The sequence below is a fragment of the Anomalospiza imberbis genome, chromosome 24 (assembly GCF_031753505.1).
Source record: "Anomalospiza imberbis isolate Cuckoo-Finch-1a 21T00152 chromosome 24, ASM3175350v1, whole genome shotgun sequence".
In the NCBI taxonomy this organism is placed as follows: domain Eukaryota; kingdom Metazoa; phylum Chordata; class Aves; order Passeriformes; family Viduidae; genus Anomalospiza; species Anomalospiza imberbis.
This window is the reverse complement of record NC_089704.1, coordinates 1,775,191-1,797,803: the sequence shown is the minus strand read 5'-3', so window position 1 is coordinate 1,797,803 and position 22,613 is coordinate 1,775,191. Positions and strand designations below refer to the sequence as shown.

At 57.5% G+C, this 22,613-nt stretch overlaps 3 protein-coding genes across 3 annotated transcripts; all 3 read right to left on the bottom strand.

Annotated features, from left to right (window-relative positions):
* Positions 1-741: 741 nt before the first annotated feature.
* On the bottom strand, positions 742-7,715 carry STT3A (STT3 oligosaccharyltransferase complex catalytic subunit A). Its single transcript, XM_068172268.1, has 17 exons — positions 7,566-7,715; positions 7,410-7,470; positions 6,806-6,927; positions 6,467-6,612; positions 6,141-6,231; positions 5,415-5,521; positions 4,866-5,030; positions 4,180-4,360; positions 3,552-3,707; positions 3,322-3,413; positions 2,533-2,688; positions 2,247-2,435; positions 2,056-2,172; positions 1,873-1,975; positions 1,378-1,566; positions 1,149-1,264; positions 742-1,063 (listed from the first exon to the last, which is right to left on the bottom strand). The coding sequence occupies exons 1-17, from the start codon at positions 7,651-7,653 to the stop codon at positions 1,025-1,027; spliced, it is 2,118 nt and encodes a 705-aa protein (XP_068028369.1). The 5' UTR covers positions 7,654-7,715; the 3' UTR covers positions 742-1,024.
* Positions 7,716-9,295: 1,580 nt separating this feature from the next.
* EI24 (EI24 autophagy associated transmembrane protein) lies at positions 9,296-17,205 on the bottom strand. Its single transcript, XM_068172269.1, has 11 exons — positions 17,109-17,205; positions 16,116-16,263; positions 14,199-14,344; positions 12,947-13,007; positions 12,245-12,311; positions 11,720-11,844; positions 11,369-11,488; positions 11,167-11,278; positions 10,298-10,409; positions 10,143-10,217; positions 9,296-10,020 (listed from the first exon to the last, which is right to left on the bottom strand). Exons 2-11 carry the CDS (start codon positions 16,155-16,157, stop codon positions 9,855-9,857), a joined length of 1,026 nt encoding a protein of 341 aa, XP_068028370.1. The 5' UTR covers positions 16,158-16,263; positions 17,109-17,205; the 3' UTR covers positions 9,296-9,854.
* A 1,759-nt stretch (positions 17,206-18,964) lies between these two features.
* On the bottom strand, positions 18,965-22,518 carry FOXRED1 (FAD dependent oxidoreductase domain containing 1). Its single transcript, XM_068172245.1, has 10 exons — positions 22,386-22,518; positions 21,519-21,760; positions 21,326-21,436; positions 21,130-21,248; positions 20,950-21,044; positions 20,674-20,775; positions 20,529-20,596; positions 20,296-20,444; positions 19,493-19,622; positions 18,965-19,416 (listed from the first exon to the last, which is right to left on the bottom strand). Exons 2-10 carry the CDS (start codon positions 21,735-21,737, stop codon positions 19,057-19,059), a joined length of 1,353 nt encoding a protein of 450 aa, XP_068028346.1. The 5' UTR covers positions 21,738-21,760; positions 22,386-22,518; the 3' UTR covers positions 18,965-19,056.
* Between the last annotated feature and the right edge of the window lie 95 nt (positions 22,519-22,613).

The window sequence follows — 22,613 nt, the reverse complement described above, 5'->3', positions numbered from 1 at the left end:
AATCCGCTCAAAGCAGCGGAACCCGAGCCCGAACCCGAGCCCGAACCCGAACCCGAACCCGAGCCCGAACCCGAGCCCGAGCCCGAACCCGAACCCGAGCCCGAACCCGAGCCCGAGCCCGAGCCCGAACCCGAACCCGAACCCGAGCCCGAACCCGAACCCGAGCCCGAGCCCGAGCCCGAGCCCGAACCCGAACCCGAGCCCGAGCCCAAACCCGAACCCGAGCCCGAGCCCGAACCCGAACCCGAGCCCGAACCCGAGCCCGAACCCGAACCCGAACCCGAGCCCGAACCCGAGCCCGAGCCCGAACCCGAGCCCGAACCCGAGCCCGAGCCCGAACCCGAGCCCGAGCCCGAACCCGAGCCCGAGCCCGAGCCCGAGCCCGAGCCCGAACCCGAACCCGAGCCCGAGCCCGAACCCGAGCCCGAGCCCGAACCCGAGCCCGAACCCGAGCCCGAGCCCAAACCCAAACCCGAGCCCGAACCCGAGCCCGAGCCCGAACCCGAGCCCGAACCCGAACCCGAACCCGAGCCCGAACCCGAGCCCGAACCCGAGCCCGAGCCCGAACCCGAACCCGAACCCGAGCCCGAACCCGAACCCAAGCCCGAGCCCGAACCCGAGCCCAAACCCAAACCCGTGCCCGAGCCCGAACCTGAGCCCGAGCCCGAACCCGAGCCCGAGCCCGAGCCCGAACTCGAGCCCGAACCCGAGCCCGAGGGCCCTGTGACAGCATCCGGGGACAAACCCACCAAACTGATTTTTATTTATTTGTACTCTTCACAATTCCTGGTCAATCAGCCCCGGCGAGAGCCGCGATTCCTGATTTGGACACGGCTCCGTGTGTATATAAAAATCCCTCCCGGCAGGATGGGGCGGGCAGGGTCCTCCCGCCGCTGCCCGCGCTTACAAACGGTAGAAAACAAACCCGAAACAGCCCCCCTCGAAAGCCCACCAAACCCCAAATCTCTGCTGCACAGGCAAGGCTGGGTCAGTGCGGTGTCCGGCGCGGCCAGCGCCGGCTCCTCTACGTCCTCGACAACCCGCGGTTGTCCAAATCTTTCACCTGGGCATGAAGAGAAGGTTCATTAGGTAGAATTCCACGTTTTTTTCCCAAACTGGGTGGGACTGGGCTCCCTCTGGTGCCATACCTTGTATATTCGGACCAGCCAGTGCTCTGTGGTGTACGCCTCCTCCAGCACGTCCAGCTCAAAGTCCTTGTTGCCGATTTCGGCGTTCCTCACCCGGTCGTAGCCCGGGGGTCGCTCTAGGAGAGGGCAAAGCACAGGCAGTGCTGCTGCATCGCACCCCAGAGATGTCAGGGCGCAGTGGGGCCCCCCAGCAGCAGCGCCACGCCCCGGGGGTGACTCAGGGACTCACTGGCCTCAGTGTAGACCTGGCCGAAGCGGTAGTAGCACATCTTGTACATGAGGCAGTTGAGCAGCACCGGGGAGCCCTCGCGGTCCACTCGGAACTCCCCGGTGGGGGTGTAATAGTCGTGCTCCTTGATGTGGCGGCCCGTGTCCGTGCTGCCCCCGATCCGCACCATCCACAGGAACTTGTTGATGTCTGTAAGGCAGAGAGTTGGGGGGCAAAGAATGAGGGCTTGAGTCGATCTGGGGGGCCAAGAGCAAGGGGTTGCATTGGGGTGAAAGAACAAGAAGTTGGGATGAGGTAAAAGAATGAGGAGCCAAGCTGAGCTGGGGAGCCAGGAGGGAGGGTTGAGGTCATGTTGGGGGGCCAAAAGCAAGGTTGAGGGAGAGCTCCAAAGAGGAGCATTCCGGCCCCGTTTTCACTCCACAGCCCCAGCTGGAGGTGGGATTCTGCCACCAGCAGCCCAGGCGGGGTCCGACCCGGCTCACAGCAGGATCTTACCGTCCGATGAGTACCCGGTGAGGCCACCAAAGATGACCAGCACGTAGCTGACGTCCAGCTCCCTCATGATCTCGTAGGCCTTCTCCTCTGTCGACGCCATGGCCTGGGGCAGACGTGGTGTCAGGCAGTGCTGCTGTGGTGCCCACAAAGCCAGGCCAAGGCAGCGGGGAGGGAGGGACCCACCTGGCCGACGCGGGAGATGTGCGTGTTGTTCCAGGTGTTGTTGTCCACCAGGATGGTCCGGTTGGCCATGGCAGTGATCTGGTATCCGTAGTCCCACCAGGACATCACCTTGGCATCCTGCACCAAACCCCGGCCGGGCATCAGCGCCTCAGCGGGCAACGTTGGGTGCCCAAGGCCCCAACGCCCCGTACCTCTGGCGTGTTGTGCCGCAGCCAGTAATAAGCTTCTCGGAAGTCATCGAAGATGATCCTGCTGCCATCCCCACCACGGGCAGAGAGAACGATGGAGGGGGAGGAATAGGCCTCGCTGGTCACCCAGGTGGAGTGGAAGGTGTAGGTGATCAGGAAGAACGCCATGACCAGGATCATGCCACTGGCAACCTGTGGGAACAACCCAGGGTCTCAGCACCGGAGGGACGGGGCCATCAGCCTCAGCCCCTCAGGACCAGGCGGCTTCCTGAGCCGGCCTGGTGCTCACCTCATTTTTAATGGGGTAGGTGGAGTCTTGCTGCTTTTTGCTCTTCTTGTCTGGCCGGCTGATATCCAGGTTCTTCATGTAGGTGGACAACACCTGAGAGACCCCGATGCCAGACAGGATGCACATCACCGGAGCCAGCACCAGCATGAGACGCACCTATGGCAACAGCAGAACTGTTGGAGAAGGAATCCAGCAGAAATCCAGGGGAGGAGGGAACAGGATGCCATTCCTAGTCCAGCACCTCAAATTCAGTGAATGTATCAGCCTCGGGATAAACCTGTGGCTGTTTTATTTAGTGGGGATCTGCCACCATCTCAGACACCCCCAAGGGAAATTCCCTGAAGTGCTCATAATTGGCCCACATGGGAAACTGAGGTCACTTCGGCAATCTTAGGTGGAAGCAAGGATTGGTAGCTAACTCCACACCATAACTCAACCACACTGAGTGTCCAGGGTGCCACAGGAAGAGTGAAAATGGACTCATCAGCAACTGTTTGTCAGCAGTCCCTGCCTGAAAACCCAGAGAATTTGTTTGAGATTGCACTGGGAGCTCGGCTCTGGGAGATCAGGAACACTGACCAGGCAGCACTGGCCCCAGGGACATGAGTAACACCCAAACCACTGAGTTTTGCAACTTCACCTTCCCTCACTGCAGAGAGGGGTGAAACAGAACCGCATTTATGGAAGGGAGAAAAGCCCTCAGGGTCAAAGAATCATCACTAAGTTCAGAAAAACAAATTAAATTGTTATGAGCACTCGGTGGCGGTGCTGGGTGCCCGCAGCCCTCACCATGACAGCAGAGAAGTACATGCTGGTCACGCCGTACATGATGATGAAGATACGGGCATCTGAGAGGTTGCTGAAGCAGTAGTAGAGACCAACTGTGAGAGGAGGGAAAAAGGGGTTAGGTTCAGCTCAGAGATGAAATAAAACCAGGCACTGAGGGACACAGCAGGCTCAGCATAGCCAGAAGAGGCAGGAAAACCCTCTGGTGACTAACTCAGGGTCAGGCAACTCACCCGGGAACATGAAAACAAGGAGCTGCAGGTCGAAGTAGTAGGAGGACCAAGTGGTGGGCTGGTGCTCAGAGACGGAGGCGATGATGGGGATGTTGTTTTTGGCATAGGAGGGGTCCAGCAGGGAATAGAAGCGCCCCGTCCATGGGGAGATTTTCCCTAGGAAAGTGGAGAAAACAAATCCTCTTTGGATCCAGCAGAGTAACGGCTAATGCTGACATGTACCCTCCCAGGGAAGCACATATGAGGCTGAACGAATGATCCCAGACCTCGTTTAGAATCTCTACTACTCAAAGCTGCCATTTTAGAAAGGAAATACAATGCAATTTCACTCTAAAAAACTCTTCCCTGCCTAACCTCTACCTTTAGTATCTCTTTGCTACTACAGAGCAACAATCAGTATCCGCAGCACCAGCCTGGTGTTCCCAGAGTCTCTGCCCCTCCTATCTTACAGCTACTGCTTAAATATTCCTTGCTAATACAGAAATTTGGGCAGGTCCCAACCTCCCACTTCGAGGGAACTCACAGGCACTGGCACCACAGTAACACAGTTAGGATGGACAAATTCCATGCCTTTGGAAGCAAGGAAAGAGGGTGAAACACCCTTGTAATGGCCACAGCCTCGGGCTACCTGTGAGCATCAGCACGGCCCCAACCGAGAGGAGGACGAAGCCGACCAGGGAAATGACACTCCTGAAGAGGATTTCGAACTGCTGTGGGTTCAGCTTGCTCCGGAGGTAGTCCACGAAGGCATGGATCTGGCACAAGCCGAAGACTCCAAGGGCAGCCATGTGCTCCGAGGAGAGGACAGGCTGGGAGTGGGGCAGAGCATGGTCAGACACAGAGGTGAACAGGAGCCGTTGCTGGCTGTTTTCACAAATCACTGCTGGGCACAATCTCTGCCAGTCACAGGAAAGTGTTCAAATGTTCCCTCCCTGTGACTGGCACAGCTGGTACAAATCCTTTTCCTATATCTGCTTTGATTCTGATAAGAATCCATGTGGAAAATTAAGCAGATTCTCTTGAAAACATGAGCCAGGCATGCCTGTTTCCTGCCAAACCAAGACACACATGGCACAAGTAATTCCTTCACCAAAACCAAAGATAATTTTATGAAAGATAATCAGTGCCAGGAAGGTTATATTAGGAGCTTTGAAAATCATCCAGCACAGCTGAAGGCTCATTTTGCCAAAGGTGCCAAGGAATCAGCACCCACTCGTAACCTCAAGGATGAAGGCAAGAAGTAAAAGCAAGTGCCAGCACGCTGCTGTTCTGTTAGAACACATCCCCCAGTCTGCAAACCCTCCTGGTGCCCACCTGGAAGCCAACAAAGGAGATCTGCATGGAGAGGATGGTTCCCAAGCAGTAGACTGTGCAATAGGCTACGTAGATCCTGTGGGAGAAGCGCCCGGTGAGCATCAGCACCAGGACGTGCAAGGGGATGAGGTTGATCAGGAAGACGTAGCCACCCCATGAGGAGACCTGCCAGGACACAAACCAGACACACACCCACAAGTTCCAGGACTGAACAGCTGCAGAGCTGAGGTGAAACACAGAGCTTTAGCTTTCCTGGGATTACAGGCAGGATTTTCACACAGTAGCAATACCAGCCAGGATCTGCTCTATCTTAGAGCATCCACCACAGCCCAGCTGCCAGAAACATGGATTTTTCAACACTACTAAGAGCACCTCACACAAAACCCACTAGTTTTGGGAAGAAAGGACCCATTCCTTTTCCACCTCCATAGAGGTTCTAGCTCTCTGGACACACTGACACAGGAACAGCACACCATGGCTTCCTGGTGAGAGCATCCAGAGGGATCTCAGAGTCAGGTTTACCCCAGAGCTGGGAGAAGGGACACTCACCATGTAGAAATAGGCGAGGGCACACATGGCTGCCCAATAGATGGAGCCAGTTTTGACAGCCTTGATCCACATGTAGTAGGTCAAGAGCATGCAGAATATGGCGATACCTGCGGAAGGACCCGGAGCCGTTAATGCCATCCCTGGGGCACGGCAGAGCACTCAAGCCATTAAAAACAGATTTGTAAATGCTTTTGCTGCTCCATCTCACTAAGAGACAGGCCTGGCGTTTGATATCTGGTTTCCAGACTGAAACACTGTGGTGTTTGTGTCTAACAGCTCACGTGGCTTCTTCCAGCCACACCAGCTGGAAGAACTCCTACACAGCCCCTAAAAGCCCAGCTACAGCAAAGGAACCAGGATCCTCCTCTGCCCCAGGCAGTGGCAGTGAGATTGCTGCCTTTGCCAGTCCCAACGTCACTGCCGGAACAGGGATAAAAGCACAGAGGAACCACACAGTTCCACACTGCTCCAGTGCCAGGCAGAGTCTCGGGAGGTGACAAAACTCTTTCTGACTGGCAAACAAAGATACTGGAGTAAACTCGCTGCCAGAGCTGGGAGACATTCCCTCTACTCCACAGCATGGCCAAAAACCACCTCTGATCTCTGATGGGTCAGGTTTGCTCAGCACAAACCCAGCAGGGATCACCAGGAAAGGACAGATGTGTCCTGCAGCACCTTCCAGCACCCCACAGTCCTTAAAGGTTTCCCCGAGGGTCACAAACTCACCTTCATTATCATAGGAGCCAGCGACAGATCGAGAGATGTATCCAGGCACAACAGCGATCATGGCAGCAGCAAGGAGTCCTGCCCCTGCATCCTGGGAAAAATAACCAGGGAAAAGACATCTGGGTTTAGGGATTTTATTACTCAAAGGAATAAAAATTGCACATGGAAATAAAATTTTCAAACAGATCTCCCACTTCCCAGAAGGTTGGGGTTTTGAGGAGTGTGGTGGTCACCTCCAAACCTCTGACCCAGCTGCTCTCCCAATGGCAAAGAGAGCTCCTCTGGAAAGCCAAAGCCTGTGGGGCACACCCCACTGGCCCCTGTACCTTGAGCTCTTTGGTGAGGTGGTAAGTCACGATGGTGGTGAAGGAGGAGAAGAGGGGAGCCAGGAACACGCAGACGTTGCGGATGTCGATGGTGATGTGGAAGAAGTGCAGCACGTGGTAAATGGCTGCTGATGTGATCATCAGGCCTGGGGATGGAAATGACACCGTTATCAGCGTGCTGCAAAGACTCACCAGGAGAGAGCTGCTGCCAAGGATGCATCCCCAAGCTGCCCTCTGTTCCAGCTGGCACTCATGGGTGCAGTTTCAATGTTCAGTCCCTGAATGCAGTCCCCGAATTTCCCTTGCACTAGGTGCTTTTCAGCTTGGCAAAAGCTTTACCTGGGTAAATGGTTCCCCCGATGATCCTGCCCAGGGGGTACCACGCTCGGTCGTCAAACCAGTTGTGGAATTTGTAGAAGCCCTCCTCAGCCAGGAAGCGGGTGGTGCGGTAGTTGAAATACCTGTAAGGATGACAAGGTGTGACAGCACTGTGGGGGCTGCTCCCCTGTGTTCCATGCACAGAGAGCTGACCCAGTTTCCCTCAGCTGCCCCAAACCTCAGCTGCAAAGGTTCATTCCTCCTCCCGGTGGGCCTAATGGTGTGTTTACAAAGTCCCTTGGGACTGATTCAATCAGCAACACGCTTGGGACACTGACACAAAACGTGCCAGGAGCTCTCCCCTGCTGTGCCCAGGTCAGGAATAACGATCTCCCAGGAGAAATGCAGTGGCAGGTGATTCTTGGATCTGGGTTGCAGGAAGAGCCCCGGGTACCAAGCGAATTCGGGTGTGGAAGAGAAAAACCAAGCACTACCGAAACATGTTCTCCAAATCCCACATGCTCAGTGGGGATCAACTTGAGCCTGGCACCATCAGCTGAATTCTGTGTGCTCCAGAAGAGGAAAAGCCCAACAGGCCCCCAGGAAATGAGAAAACAACACTTACGGGTCAAACTCATGGATGACGCTTTCAAATCTTAAGACGGAAAAAAGTCTCGTGGAGAAAGCTGCAAACACAGAGAACGGGCAGAGTGAACACAGAGCTCAGGAGTCACCCTCGGTTTTCCTGCACCAGGAGCCATCCCTGAGGGCACAGACTTACACAGGACAGCTGCCATCGACAGGATGAGGAGCTTGAGCAGCGTGTCCTGCTTCTCATAGGAGAGCCGGAGAAACCCCAGCTTGGTCATTTTCACATCAAACGCAGGGCCTGAGGATGCCTGGACACAATCAGGAAGATTAAAAACCTTTAAAGCCTTCATGAGCCTTTGGACTTTAAAATCCCCACTCTGGCCCAGCTTTCACCCCTGCCAGGTGCTTGTGCCTCCCCCCACAAACCCCTCACCTGCTGTCCTGGCCTGAGTTGTCACCCCAAATCCTGCCTGGTTTTCCTTCCTTTACAGAGCCCAGAAGTTCTCCGGGGCAGAGGACACGCCTGTTTCTCTGTGCACAGAACAAAACCACAGTGTAAACTTGAGCAAAATCCCTGCCTTCCCTCTGGATGCTCTCTGAAGATTAACCATCACCTGCAAGCAATGCACAAAAAATATAATCCATGGAGAGTGCAAGAAATGGGTGCTTTTTCTCACACACAGCAGACAGGAATGGTTACTCCCAGTTTGGATCACTTATGTCAAATATATATCCCAGTAGTTTGTTAATGCAGACCAGGACAGTAAGCTGGTTTTGCTCACACCAGACAATGTGGCTGTTTAATCAACCTCCCTGGGGGGAGGAAAAGCCACAGAAATCCTGGGCTTGCACACCAAGGAAGTGACACTCCTACTGAAGAATCACAGCTTTAACATCCTTCTACCTTGAAAACACTCAGATTTCTTCAAATCGTTTCTTGCCCAGTGAGTCAGGAAAACCCCTCCCACTGCCCCGGGCAGGCTCAGTCCCAGCACGGGTGAGTAAATGTGCACTCCGGGTCTCTGAGCTCCATCAGGCAGGACACAGTGGGACAAGCTGAGATTTACAACCCAAACAACCTGGGCCCGGAAAAGCCTGAGATTCCAAACCCAAACGAGCTGTGCCCAGAAGTGATCCCGCCTGGTGCACGCTGGGCACTGCCTGGCACAGAAACGCCGTGCGGTGGTGATTTCCCGGATCCCCGGCGATACCGGAGCACAGGGCAGATGCCTCCCTCCGCCGGGGCTGCCCCGCTGTGCTCGGGGGGACTCTTCACCCGCCAGGAGCTCCCAGTGACACCGAGCACTGCCGACCCCCGTGCTGCCTCCCGGCCCCTGATCAGCCCCAGGGGCGCAGCCCTCCCGCCTGGGGACCCCTCCAGCCCGGCTCCCTCTCCCCACACGCCCGGGCTCCCTCCAAGGCCCGGGCGGCCCGTGACCCCTCCGGTCCCTCACTCCGCACACCCCGCAGCCCGGGCCCCCCTCCACCTCCAGCCCCGAGGTCTCCCGGCCCGGCCGGGTCTGGCGCCGGGTCCCGGGCCCGTCCCTCACCGCGGCCCCGCCGCCCCGTCCATCCGCCCCGCGCAGCCGCCCTGCCGCCAGCCCGCGCCCCGCCCCCGCCCGCTTCCCATTGGCCGCCGCGCACGCCACTCCAGGCGCGGCCGCGCTCATTGGCCAAAGCGCCTAAAACGCAACGGGGTGCGGGGCGGTGCCTGAGGGGCACGGCGCCTCCCCATTGGCGGAGCGGGAGGTGGGCGGTGCCGGCAGGGAACGAGCCGTGACGTGTCGCTCCGGGTTGGCGGGGCCGGGAGGGTCACGTGGGCGGAAGCGGAAGCGCGCCGGCCTGGCCACGTGGGCGGCGGAACCACGGCGGAACCACGGCGGGGGGAGCCCGGCCCGGGAACCCCGCCCGGCGCAGGACGGCTGAGAATCGTGCTTTCTCCGTTTAATGTTTCAGTGTGAAAATACTAGAGAAAAGTTGATAAACCGGCCCGAAATATCCAAAGGGGTGTGAACGTCACCGGTTCCTTCCCCGACCCGACAGAAACGGTACATGCACGGCAGGGGGACGCTGTGCTCGACGGCAGCGGGAGCTCCCAGAAATGCCCGCCCCCCTCCCACGACCTGAGTTAGGGGAGATGGAGGGAGCGGGAAGGGGGACGAGGGGCGGGGGGACACGGGGGAGACACGGGAGGGACACAACGGCAAAACGGGGTGACAGGGTTCCGACCCACGGCCCGAGGCGGGGAGATGGCACGGGAAAGGCGTACAAAAGAGTCCACTATAAAACAAGCGCAGGGCACAACCCGGCTCCTGGAAACTCACAAAGGTGTTAAAAACCCAGATTTTCCCCAAAAAATTTTCCAGGGGGAGACGCAGAACTGACAGTGACACCTCGTCAGGCTGGTCCTGCCCGGCCCTGGAGATCGGGGGCACAGAGAAGCCTGTGGGTGTCCCCCCTCCCCGGGCTCTGGGGCAGCTCAGTGCCCCGGAGCAGCCGCGTGTTTGGCAGGAGAGGGCGAGGAGGAGGAGGAGGAGGAGGGGGAGGAGGAAGCACCGCTCAGGGCGGACTGAAGGTAAACGGTCTTGTGAAAGAGTCTGTTGCTGAGGAAAACCACCAAGGAGAAGAGACGGAGCTGGAAGTGGCTGAAAGGGAAGAGAGTCCGTCAGCTCCCGAAGCCAGGAACGCCCCCGCAGGGATCAGGGAGCGCCGGGCGAGGCTGGGGGTGCTGGACAAGGATCAGTGGGTGAAAGGGAAGGATACTCACTAGGTTTTGCCGGGGGTCCTGGCTTCGTTGGCGCTGATGATGAAGAGAGGGAAAAGGATGGAGAAGAGGCAACCGCTGCAAGGGAAAAGTACAATAAAATAAAACAGGGGTCAGGTGGGTGTCAGGAGGAGAAGGGGCCAGAGTGGCTTTCCCACCTGATGATGTAGGAGGACTGCATGGCCGTGAGAAATGCCAGTGGCAAGCCGAAGCCAAAGTAGTAGGGCCAGTTCCTCTCGATGTTGGACAACCGTTGGTGCATTTCGATTCCTGCCGAGAGGAGAATCCCGTGGAAATGAACCCATGGGGAGGAGACACCCTCACCACAGAATCACAGAACCATTTAGGCTGGAAAAGACCTGCAATCACCTCCTTTGACCAATCCCCACCTTGTCAATAGACCAGAGCACCCAGTGCCACATCCAGTCACTTCCTGAACAAGTCCAGGTACGGGGACTACACCACCTCCCTGGGCAGCCCCTTCCAATGCCTGACCACCCTTTCAGTGAAGAAATTCATTCTGATGTCCAACCTGAACCTCCCCAGCACAGCCTGAAGCCGTGTCCTCTCATCCTGTCACTTTCTATGTGGGAGCAGAGCCTGACCCTCACCCGGCTGTCCCCTCCTGTTGTGCAGAGCCACAAGGTCCCCCTGAGCCTCCTTTTCTCCAGGCTGAGCTCCCCCAGCTCCCTCAGCTGCTCCTGGTGCTCCAGACTCTTCCCCAGCTCTGTACCCATGTCCTTCTTGTCATTAGGGCCCCAGAACTGGACACGGCACTCGAGGCCTCACCAGTGCCCAGCACAGGGGGACAGGCAATGCCCTGGAGCTGTGGCCACACTGGGGCTGGTACAGGCCAGGTATCACTGGCCTTCTTACCACCTGAGCACACTGCTGGCTCACATTTACCCTCATCCCATATAAAAACTGATGGAAGATCAGCCTCTGACACCCAAATGGGCTGCTCCTTCAGTAGAGAAACGCTCAATCCAGGCAAATTCCCCCTCTCCATGGAGGGAGCCTCCTTCACCTTTGTTGAACCAGCGGTACTCGAAGCAGTAGAGCGAGTAGAGCAGCGACATGTGGAGCAGGCTGATCAGCTGCCCAATGAGGTCGATGGGGAACAGGCTCACGATCATTCCCTGGGATAGAAAAGGAGCAGATTGAGAGAGGGACGCTCAGGGTTCAGGGGAGGGCAGCACCTGAGCTGCTGGGGTGGTTGCTTGTCTCACCTGGATGAGGAAAAGCGCCTGCAGCAGGAGGTTGAACAACATGTCAGCGATGATTTTGCTGACGCTGGGGAAGGGGTGAGGCTTCCTGCCTGACACTTCGAACGCCAGATCCGCGATGTCCTGCCAGCAGAGACAGGGGCTTGAGGCCAAGGGAACTCAGAGCAATGGGGGCTTCACGGAAATTAAACCCAGGATGATGCTCCTGAGCTGCTTTTGCCCACCAGGAATATGCCCAGAGCCTGTTTTGGGGTGGGATTTCATCTTGTGCTCCCACACCACCTGATCAAGCCCCACCCAGTGAGGAAACTCCCCCAGTTTGCTCAAGGCAGGGCCCAGGTTCCTGTCACCCACCTGAAACCAGATGGCATTGACCACCTTACTGAGCACAAAGAGGGGCAGGACCCAGAGAGCGCTGAAAATGGAGGTGAGGATGAACTCCAGCCAGGACCAGACATCACCGTGTAAGGAAGGGTCACCTTCAGAAGACAGACAGAGAGACACACGTGAGGAACTGGTGTAGGAACCTCCAAATGCTTCCTGGCACAGCCACCAGGGAGGTTCTCCTGACTCTAGTTCTCTAAATGTCTTTAAAAGCACATTTCCACCCACTTGATTTTTATTCAAATGCAAAAACACAGTGACAAATGTGTTTGAAATGGCGAGACCCCCGGGCTGGATCCCTGATGTGCACAGGCAAGGTGATCCATCCCTGGTTTTCTACTGGACAATCAATGATGGGATTGGTTGGTACTGGGAAGAAGAGGAAAACAACACAAGGAGACAGAGGTGTGAGGAACAGCTCAGTGGGACAAAGATCCTGAGCTCATCCCATGGACTGCTGAGCACCCTGGAACCCCCAAGGGGAAAGGCACCCACCGATGATCTGCGCCGTGACCGACTGAAGGACGGGGATGAACACTCGGTAGAACAAGAAGAGACTAAGCTGCAGGGAAAAACAAACAAGGGCCCTCAGTGAGGCACTGCACGGGCATTTTGTGCTCCTGTGGCTACAGATCCAAAGGCCTCTCCTCCCCCAGCAATCCACAAACACAGAGGAGCAAGGATTTCTGTTTAAATACAGCCACAATCTACAGCTGAACACTTTAACATGTCCATGCCCATCCTGTGTACTCTGCACCAGTGTAATGAGAACATGAACCCATTTATTTGGTGATTTGATTTATGAAGTGTTGGCCCCGTTAAGGATCAGCCTTATGAACCAGGCATAGCAAGTCAGAGCTGAGGAAATGTCTTTAAGATGTCAATATCCAATTGGCAAAACAGTATCCCAGGCTGCAGCAAAGCAGGAATTGAATGTTTAGGAGGAGAGAAGTCTCAAAGACTTGGAAAAGCAGATTGGGTTTCATGTGTGGGTCTCTTGAGTAAGTCTGTGGTCCTGTATTGCATAGTGAATCCCTTAAAATAGAGCATTGGGATGGGAACCTGGTGGTTCCCAGCAATTCCTATTGCCATGCTGATGGCTCATCACTCACAGCCTACGAGAGCTGGAGCAGGACATAGGTTTTCACAGGGGTTTTAAAATAAAAACCGAAATAAATAAGAAAAATCTCCACATACCCAGAAGACACCTCCATTCCAGGCACAACACTGAAATATCCGGCTCACTATCCGGGGTTCACTGTGGGAGAGAGGCGTGTTAATGTCCCAGCACCTGGACAAATGTTCCCTCACAAGTGCCAACTGCTTCTTCCCCATGTTTTGGACACCTTGGAAAAGTCACCAAGAACCAGCTCAATATCAACTGTGCACCTGATTTTATCCACATACAGAAATCCTGGAAGGAATCCTGCACAGATTCACACCATGTCTCAGCCAGTGCAGTCTCTACAAGACCTTCATCAGGGAAACTCTTTCAACCTTTATTAATTCCCCAAATTTGCACTGAAACAGAAGAAAAGCAAAGCTTTCTTCCAGATTTTTAAGAACATATTGTAGATCTCAGGCTTTGTTCTCCCCGAACTCTTGCCAGAATAAAACTGGGGAAATCTGGGCATGTTTTGGTCTTAGAAAAGGCTGTTTCAGCTCAGTGGTTTTGGTGTCTCTATTTGGACATGCAAGAGCAGCTCTGTGGGACTCTGCAGCATGCTCCCAGTCAGCTCTTGATGCCACAATGATTTTGCTATAAAGAAAACCAGCAAAATTCAGCTATTTATATAAACAACAACATAAAAAAGTTCTATTTTTCTTCAGAGGCAGCCCAGATGTGGAGCTGCAGAGACCACTGAGGAGTATCATGGGAGACTTTTCTTTCACCTTTCAGCCAGCCACAATAATTGGTAAATATGTCTCATTACTGCCCAAAACCACTGTGTGAGGTGCAGCCCAGTGCCATCAGGGCAGCAGAGACATCCTGGCATAGTCAGGGAGTCAGACATGGGAACAGATGCTGTTTGCTCCTGCATGGGGATAATTCTGGCATTTCCAGAGCCACTGAGGTTCTGAAGCTCCAAACTCCACAAAACACAGCAGGGCTGAGGAACAGAGCCACTCAATCTGCCTCGACGTGGACATTGGATCCAAGCTGCTGTTCCTTCCCTGATCCCACGATTACCAGCTGCAACAATGGATCTGAGATAGCAAGAGGATTCAGGAGGAAAAGAAACCTATAAATCCGTGTTCTTTCAGTGGTAATTCGAACTGATTATCAAACAACATTGAAGGTCCGACTTCTTATCTCATGGTAACAGCTCCAGCTCCATTACACAGTGGGAAAAGGGAGTTTCATACCACGTGTTTCCCATTTATTGGCTCTGGCTACCAGAGGAGAAGAGAATTACCCCATTTCTGACCAGCCACACCCCATACTCACTTCTCTTGCTTCTTCTCTTCCATGTGAAACCTCCGCTGGGCGAGCGCGCTGTTGGCTCTCCTCCGCTTCTGCTCTTCCCTTTTCTGCTGGATCCGGGCATCCAGCTTGGAGATGGTGCAGATGCCCCAGATGGAGTCCTTAATTCCCTGCGGACGTGAGGAGAGAGCAGCAATGGGATGTGGCTGACCCAGGCCATCCAAACCCTCCTGATGCCGTGGCTGGCCTCGCTCCCTGGCTGCCTGGGCTCAGCTGGAGCAGCAACACCACCTCTCTTCCATGGCCCAGTGACCCAAATCACTGCACGTTCCAGCATCTCCGTGACCAGCAGGAATTTCTTCTGTAAAGGTGTAATTTCTCTTCCAATCTGCACTATTTAAAGCCCTGGCAAAAAATCAGAGTCCAATCTCTCCCAGCCTTATCTGGCAGGAAGCACCTCATCCCCTGCCAGCTTTTTGAGGCCAGTCAAATGGAATTACACCAATATTTGGGATGTGTGAAGTCTCAGTGTATGCTATGAATTTGATGCTTATACCTTCACAAAAAAAAAAGCATCTGTCCTCATCCCAGAAACTTCCTCCCACCAGCCACATCCATGCCTGTTAATAACAGTGTCCAGAAGTCTTCCTTTACTCCATGCTTGGCAGATTTTCAGAGCTGCCTCCTAGGACTTGGCTTGTCCAGAGAGGTTGTGGCTGTCCCATCCCTGGAAGCGCCCAAGGCCAGGCTGCATGGGGCTTGGAGCAAGCTGGGATAGGGGAAGGTGCCCCTGCCCTTGGCAGGGACATGGAATGAGAAAGACTTAAAGGCTTCTTCCAACCCAAAACACTCTGGAATCCTATCCAATTATTTCCAGCTCCAGGTGACCCCGTATCCACTGTCATCACAATTTCCCTTTAAAATAAAGATCCTAAGGATGAGCCAGGATGGTGTCACCACCCTGGCAGGGTTCTTGGAGTTTTTGCCCAAAGAGGATAAATTCCAATCCCAAATTCATGCCTGAAACAGCAGAGCTGGGCCCTGACCCAGGCAGCTCTTCCAGCTGATGGTGTAGGAGCACTGGGAAATGACAACTCCTGCTTTTAGGATAAATTCCAATCCCAAATTCATGCCTGAAACAGCAGAGCTGGGCCCTGACACAGGCAGCTCTTCCAGCTGATGGTGTAGGAGCACTGGGAAATGACACAACTCCTGCTTTTAGGTCGTGGCCACAGGGCTTTGATCAAACCTTTGTCTGTTTTCCAAACAGAGCTATTTCTGAGCATGAGCTATTGCTCAGTGCCACAACATGAGTGGCTTTTAGCCTGTATTTAACCCTGGATGATGGAAGACAGGATGGGAGCAGTGAGGTGACACAGGTCTTATTGCTGGGACGGAGCTGCTGTGGTCACAGACATTCATCTATTATTGCTGTTGTTATTATTAAATTATACACAATACTGTACACTCTATTAAAATATATTATAAATTTTGCATGTTGTTATACGGTATAATTTTATAATTTATGTTATTATTAATACTATTGAGATTTTTCATTAATTTGTGCCCAAAGGAAACCTGTCAGACATTCAGCAGCAAACACCGAGCCCTCTGCAATAGACACACCACACAACAGGGTTGAAATACACCTGGAGACCCTTTCCCTTCCTTGGAAAAGTCACCAAGAACCAGCTCAACACCAACTATGCACCTGATTTTATCCACACACAGAAATCCCGGAAGGAATCCCTGCACAGATTCACACCATGTCTCAGCACAGATTCACACCGCGTCTCAGCCAGTGCAGCCTCTACAAGACTTACATTGGGGAGACTCTTTCAACCTTTATTAATTCCCAAGATCTGCACTGCAACGGCAGAGAAGCAATGCCATGGGAAGGAGGGTGCTCCAAAGTGCCAGGAGCAGCCCCAGGAGCCTCACCCTGACGAGGTCATGAAGGAAGATTCTCACGCTGTCGGCCATCTCGACTCCAGCATCACCTCTGCTTCCCAAACTATCAACTACAGGGAGAGGGGGAGAGCCGGACCCGAGCCTCTCTCATCCTGGAGAGATGGGAAACGGATGGAGCCTGCAGAGAGAACACACACGGCACAGCTGCTAACAGTGGGCTGACCGGGAATTACAGTTTCAGTCACACCCAGCCGATTTCCAACAGGATTCCCGGCCCTCCCTGGGCACAGCCATCCTCCCACAGGCCAGGGAATGGACCCATCCCGTTCATGTGGCAGTGCGAGCGAGCCCGGGCTCAGAGGAGCAGCTCTCGTAAACCTTCAGAGAAATAAACCCAGCTCTGGAACACGGCAAAACACGAACCACCACTAACAAAGCCCTGCTTTCCCAGCAGCGTGCAGAGCTCTGGCTCCTCCCAGGCAGAGCTCCCAGCAGCTCCGGGCAGGCTGAAGTCACAAACGCCAGTGGCGCTGCCGCAGCCGCGGGACGCAAACAATTACAAATCATTTCAAACCCGGGGTTTGTTTTGGTTACTCTGAGTCAAACCCTGCCGGGATCTCAGCCGCGGAAGCAGAGCCGGTCTCCAGCTTTATATCACCCAGTTAATCGCGGGCAGCTTCCTGCTCCCAGTCCCACTCATGGAGCAGCCTGAGGAGGGAGGCACGCACAGGACTCGCCCCGGCGAAGGGGGGACCGGGGGCTCTGTACCCCCGAGAGCTGAGGGGGTGCCCCTCAGGCACCCGGCGAGGGGCAGAACCCGCCGTGGCTGCCGGGCGGCTCCGTGACGCCCATAATTCGGGCGGCCCGTTCTTTACCTCAGGGCCGCTCCCCCAGCCTCCCCGCACAGTGTCTGAGGGGACGGCTCCCAAACGCCCTCGGGGCCGCCCCCGCAGCGCCCAGAGCCCCGTGGCGGTTTGTTAGGCCACGGGAAGCCCGCGGCCCCCCCGGTCCCCCCGCACTCACCGGGGCCGGCCGGGGGCGCACGGCGGCACGGGCCCGGCTCACACGGGCCCGGCTCACACGGGCCCGACCGCGCCCACCGCGCATGCGCCGCGCACGCGCGCTGCCGCGGCCCCGCCCACCCACGGGCCCCGCCCATCGCCAGGGCCCCGCCCACCGCACCAAGCGCGCACGCGCCAAAGGCCAGCGCGGACACCCTTGGGCGGTGCGGGTGCGCTGCTGCCGCCCGCCGCCAGAGGGCGCCACAGGCATGGGACAGGCAATGGGGAACACCGGGGGGCACTGGGGATACCGGGAATACCGGGAATAACGGGGGACACTGGGGATACCGGGAATACCGGGAATAACGGGGGATACTGGGGATACCGGGAATACCGGGAATGCTGGGAACACCGGGGGGTACTGGGGATAACGGGGATACCGGGAATAACGGGGGATACTGGGGATACCGGGAATACCGGGGATACCGGGAATAACGGGGGATACTGGGGATACCGGGGATACCGGGAACACCGGGGGACACTGGGGATACCGGGGATACCGGGAATACCGGGGATACCGGGAACACCGGGGGATACTGGGAATACTGGGAATAACGGGGATACCGGGGATACCGGGGGATACCGGGAATACCGGGGATACCGGGGGATACTGGGGATACCGGGAATACCGGGGATACCGGGGATACCGGGGGATACTGGGAATACCGGGGGATACTGGGGATACTGGGAATACCGGGGGATACTGGGGATACCGGGGGATACTGGGAATGCTGGGGGATACTGGGGATACCGGGGGATACTGGGGATACTGGGAATACCGGGGGGATACTGGGGATACCGGGGGGATACTGGGAATACTGGGGGATCCTGGGGGGATACTGGGAATACCGGGGGATACTGGGAATGCTGGGAATACCGGGGGATACTGGGGATACCGGGGGATACTGGGAATACTGGGGGATCCTGGGGGGATACTGGGAATACTGGGGGATACTGGGAATACCGGGGGATACTGGGAATGCTGTGAATACCGGGGGGATACTGGGAACACCGGGGGATACCGGGAATGCTGGGGGACACTGGGGAAACTGGGGATACTGGGAATACTGGGAATACCGGGGGATACTGGGAATACCGGGGGGATACTGGGAATACCGGGGGATATTGGGGATACTGGGAATACCGGGGGATACTGGGAATACCGGGGGATACTGGGGGATACTGGGAATACCGGGGGGATACTGGGAATACTGGGGGGATACCGGGGGGAATGGGGAGATAATGGGAACACTGGATGGGGTAATGGGCATACGGCAGCTGGGGACACTGAGGCAGATAGTTAGGGGATACTGGGGAAAATGGGGCCACTGGAGATGGGGACCCTGCAGGACTGTAGTGGGGATACTGGGGATACTGGGACCGGAGGCACTGGGGGAATATTGAGGGCACTGGATCACGATGGAAGTACTGGGGGAAAGAGGGGTTGGTGGGGACACTGTGGGGACAACGAGGGACGCTGGGGAAATAACAGACACTGGATCTGGAGCTTAGGAACGTCATGGGGGTACTGGGCTGCATGGGATGAGAGCCCCGGGGGAACGGGTGACTGTGAGGATACTGGGATTGGGGGAACGGGGGAGACAACAGGTAACACTGTGGGATACTGGGGACTGCAGGTGTGGGGACACGGAGGGGATACAGGCAGGGAATGCAGTGTAGGGGGGACGCTGAAGTGGTGGGAGGTGCCACTGGGGACACGAGAACTGAGGATACTGGGGAGGATACTGGTAGCACTGGTGGAGGGAGCACGGCAGGCGTGGACCCCGTTAATTCCCTGGCACGCTCATCATCCATCCATCCATCCATCCATTTTATTCCTACAGGACACCACCTCTGACCTGGGGAGGGGGTCCACGGCTGTGCCTCAGTTTCCCCCCTCCCCGCCCCACTCAAACCAAGCCCTGCTCCTCCAGCGGCTCCCCATCCACCAGCCTGTCCCACCCCAGCCTCCGCAGATCCAGGGTCTCGTACTGGCCCTTGATCACCAGCTCGGCCACGGCCCTGCCAGCGGCCGGCGCGTGTTGGAGCCCGTGGCCGCTAAACCCCGCGGCTGTGAACAGGTTTTCCAGCCGGGGGTGCGGGCCCAGCACCCCGTTCTGGTCGAAGGTGTTGTAGTCGTAGTATCCCGCCCAAGACCCCTGGACCCGCAGCGATTCGAAAGCTGGGACCCGCCGAGCCAGCCGGGGCCAGATCTGCTCCTGGAAATAATAGTGATCCACCGAGAGATCGCTGGGATCCGGCTCTTCCTCCTGGAAAAGGATAAGCTGGGGGTGTCTGATAAAGAATAGGGGGGGTGAACGATCTGAGGGGACCCCACGGGCTCACCTTGGGGGGGCTCATCCCGCCCAGGTAGTTCCCGGCGAAGCCGTTCCGACGGAAATAAGCGCCAGAGGTGTCGATGACAAAGGGGCAGGAGAGGCCAGGGCCATTGGGACAGTGCCAGGTGAACACATACCTGAGGAACCCCCAAACAGAGCATAAGGGGTGTTCCTCTTGCCCCCCAGTATGGTGCAGTGGGGCTGGCATGTGTTTGTCCCCCCCCCCAAAAAAAATAACATTGAGGGGTCATGTCACTCCTAGGCACACTGGAGGGGCTGTGGGCACTGGGGGGATAATGGGGGTATTGGGAATACTGGGGGAATACTGTGGGCACTGGGGCCGGGCCACTGGGGGCAATAGGTAACACAGAGGGGGATAACAGGGACATTGGGATTGGGAGTATGGGGACGTAATGGGGACACTGGGGCTGGGGGCACTTGAGGAATAATGGGAGCTCCAGGATGCAGGACCCCACTTCCAAATAAAAAACCGAGGAAGCTCACCGTCCCCTCCAGAAGGTGGAGGGTGGTGGGTGCTGGGATGTGTGTCTCATTCTGTGATCCCCCAAAAATAGCACCTAGGGGTTCACAGACAGAGGGCTGCCAGGATGACACCCCCCAAAATAAAAGTGCTGAGGTGCTCCCCCATGACAGAAGGGTGGTGGGTGCTAAAGTACCCCCCCAAAACCGCACCAAGGGCAGCACCCCCCTGAGAAAGGAGTAGCTGGGGTGTGCCCCCACTCTGAGCCCAGCAGCTGACCCACAACAGAGGGGTGCTGCCAGGCTGTCCCTGCTGTGAGCCCCCCGTACCTCTTCCTGGGCTGGATGGGCAGCGGGGGCTGGCACAGCCCCCTGGGCAGCCCCTCCGCCTCCAGCAGCTTCCCAGCCCAGGCGCCCGCGGCATTGACCACGATGGCACAGGCGACAGGCTGGTACTCCAGGCTGTCTGGCATGTAGACCTGGGAGGGCGCAGAGCGGGGGTCAGGGCTGCAGGGGGGTCACGGGCACTCCTGGGGAGCTGGGGGTGGCACGCACACACTCACGTGGACGTATTTGATGCGCGCAGACGGCGGTGCTGACGGCATCACGTGGTTGACCGAGGTGACAAAAGCTGGAGGGTTTTGGGGTGAGGTGGGGGGTCCTGGGGGTGGCAGGGGGGAAGCCTCGCCGTGCACCCCCATCCCTCACCTCGCACATCCCCGGAGCAGCTCTGGACTCCCAGGGATCTGGCTTTGCGCCGGAAAGCGTTGAGCAGGGTCCAGGGGTCGAACCAGCCTTCATCCTCCAGACCTGGGCAGGAAACATGGGGGGAAAATACTGCATGACCCCCCCCAGTATGCACTCTGGGGGGCTGGACCTCCCCTTCCATAAAAACAGCCAGGATGAAGGATGCATCAGGAGGATGAGGATGAGGATGAGGATGTTGAGGGGGGTCTCCATGCCCTCCCCCATCCTCCCACATACCATAGGATGCCACAGCCACATCCTCCGTGTTCATCCAGGGGAATTTCTCCTTCAGCTGGGTGGGGGACAGCAAGGCCACCTGCGCCCCTTCATCCCTGCGGATGGCCAGCATGCGGAGGAGGGTCACGATGAGCCCCAGCCCCTGAAACTCCCCGAGAGGGTCCCATGCGGGTCCCCCACCTCTGGAACTGGACGGTGGCCTCCAGGGCAGCAGCGTTCTGGGGGGATGCGAGGAACAGGTATCCAGAGGGCTGGAACTGGATGTTGATGGGGGGCTCATTTGGCATCCCAAGGTACTCCTGTAAGGAGACGGGGGGACCACAGTGAGAGGGGCTGGAGTCCCCAGATTACCCCCTGCCCATATAACCCCACGTACATTGATGTCACGGAGGAAGCTGGCAGAGAAACGGGACATTTGGATATTTTCCCGGAGGGAAAACTGCTGCCGGATCCCCCCTGCCGACAGCACTGTGGAGGCTCTGGAATACTGAAGGAGAGGACCCCCCCACATAGAAGGGGTTCGGGGGGGTCCCCAAGGCCACACCCTGCCCTGGGAGGGGGTGTCTCACCATGGGGTCCCGCTCCACCACGAGCACCTTCATTCCGTGCCGCCACCGGCCCTCCAGCACCTTCAGCCAGTACGCCACGGACCAGCCCACCACGCCGCCCCCCACCACCACCACGTCGGCCTCGTCGGGGGGCCGGGGGTCGGGGTGGGTGCCCGGGGGAATCCAGCCCCGGCCACCGCTCTCCGAGGCCGGCAGCTGATCCCTCAGGGTCTGTACCATGCGCTCCAGGATCGGCCCCAGCTCTGCCGGGGGAACGGGGGCTGCCGAGCCTGGGGGCACGGCTGGCAGCCCCCCGTGGGCCGCCCCGGTTCCCTCTGCATGCCTCGGGACCGCTCCAGCTCCAGGACAGAGGGGTGGACATTCCCAGGATGTCCCCGGCTCCTCAGACTCCCCCCAGGCCTCTCTGCCGCCTCCCGGCCCAAACCGCCCCGGGACCCTCTGGGAACCAGCGGAACCACTTCCCCGCGACCCCCACCAGTCCCTCCCAGTCTGCTCTGGGAATCGCCCTTGGCCCCTGGGGACCCCCCCTCCAGCTTCCCCTGGGCCTTGTGGAAGCCCCCAGTTCCCTCGGAGACCACCGGCTGCCAATTGTCGCCGGCCCCTCCAGTGTCCAGTGCCATCCCCCGCGGTCCCGAGGGATCGCCCCCGGGCCCCTCCCGAACACGCCCGTCACCTGCCCAGCAATCCCGGCCTCCCCGGATCTCCCCGTACACCCCAGCAACCCCAGCCTGGATCACCCCAACTCACCTGCCCCTCTCCCCATTCCCCGCCATCCGCACCCCGACCCCCGCTTCCATTCTTCCCGTGTCCCGCCCCCCGTGCCCCCCAAATTCCCGGTGCGGTGCCGGGGACCCCTCCGGATCTCACCGCGGAAAAAACTGGAGCTGAGCGGAGCCGCGGTGCGGAGGGGGCGGCCCGGGGCCCGTGCCGGGATGCCCCTCGGTGCCGGGATCCCCCCCGGTCCCGGGGGTCCCCCGGGGGTCCCCCCCCCGAACCCCCCCGGTCCCCGCGCGCGCACGACGCGCCCCCACCGCAGCATGGCCCCGCCCCTTCCCGTGGCCACGCCCCCGCCCCGCCGTCCCGCCAATGGCGTGC

Coding starts and splice junctions, on each gene's coding strand:
- FOXRED1 (XM_068172245.1), bottom strand. CDS start 21,737: ATGGTACAGACCCTGAGGGATCAGCTGCCGGCCTCGGAGAGCGGTGGC. Junction 20,776..20,949: donor TGTGGCTGTGGCATCCTATG/GTATGTGGGAGG, acceptor TTTCCTGCCCAG/GTCTGGAGGATGAAGGCTGG. Junction 20,597..20,673: donor CTGCTCCGGGGATGTGCGAG/GTGAGGGATGGG, acceptor AAAACCCTCCAG/CTTTTGTCACCTCGGTCAAC.
- EI24 (XM_068172269.1), bottom strand. CDS start 16,157: ATGGCCGACAGCGTGAGAATCTTCCTTCATGACCTCGTCAGG. Junction 14,345..16,115: donor TCCTTCATGACCTCGTCAGG/GTGAGGCTCCTG, acceptor TCACGTCCGCAG/GGAATTAAGGACTCCATCTG. Junction 11,279..11,368: donor AGGCGCTTTTCCTCATCCAG/GTGAGACAAGCA, acceptor TTTCTATCCCAG/GGAATGATCGTGAGCCTGTT.
- STT3A (XM_068172268.1), bottom strand. CDS start 7,653: ATGACCAAGCTGGGGTTTCTCCGGCTCTCCTATGAGAAGCAGGACACG. Junction 6,613..6,805: donor CGGGGGAACCATTTACCCAG/GTAAAGCTTTTG, acceptor TTCCATCCCCAG/GCCTGATGATCACATCAGCA. Junction 3,708..4,179: donor GGCCGTGCTGATGCTCACAG/GTAGCCCGAGGC, acceptor CCACTTTCCTAG/GGAAAATCTCCCCATGGACG.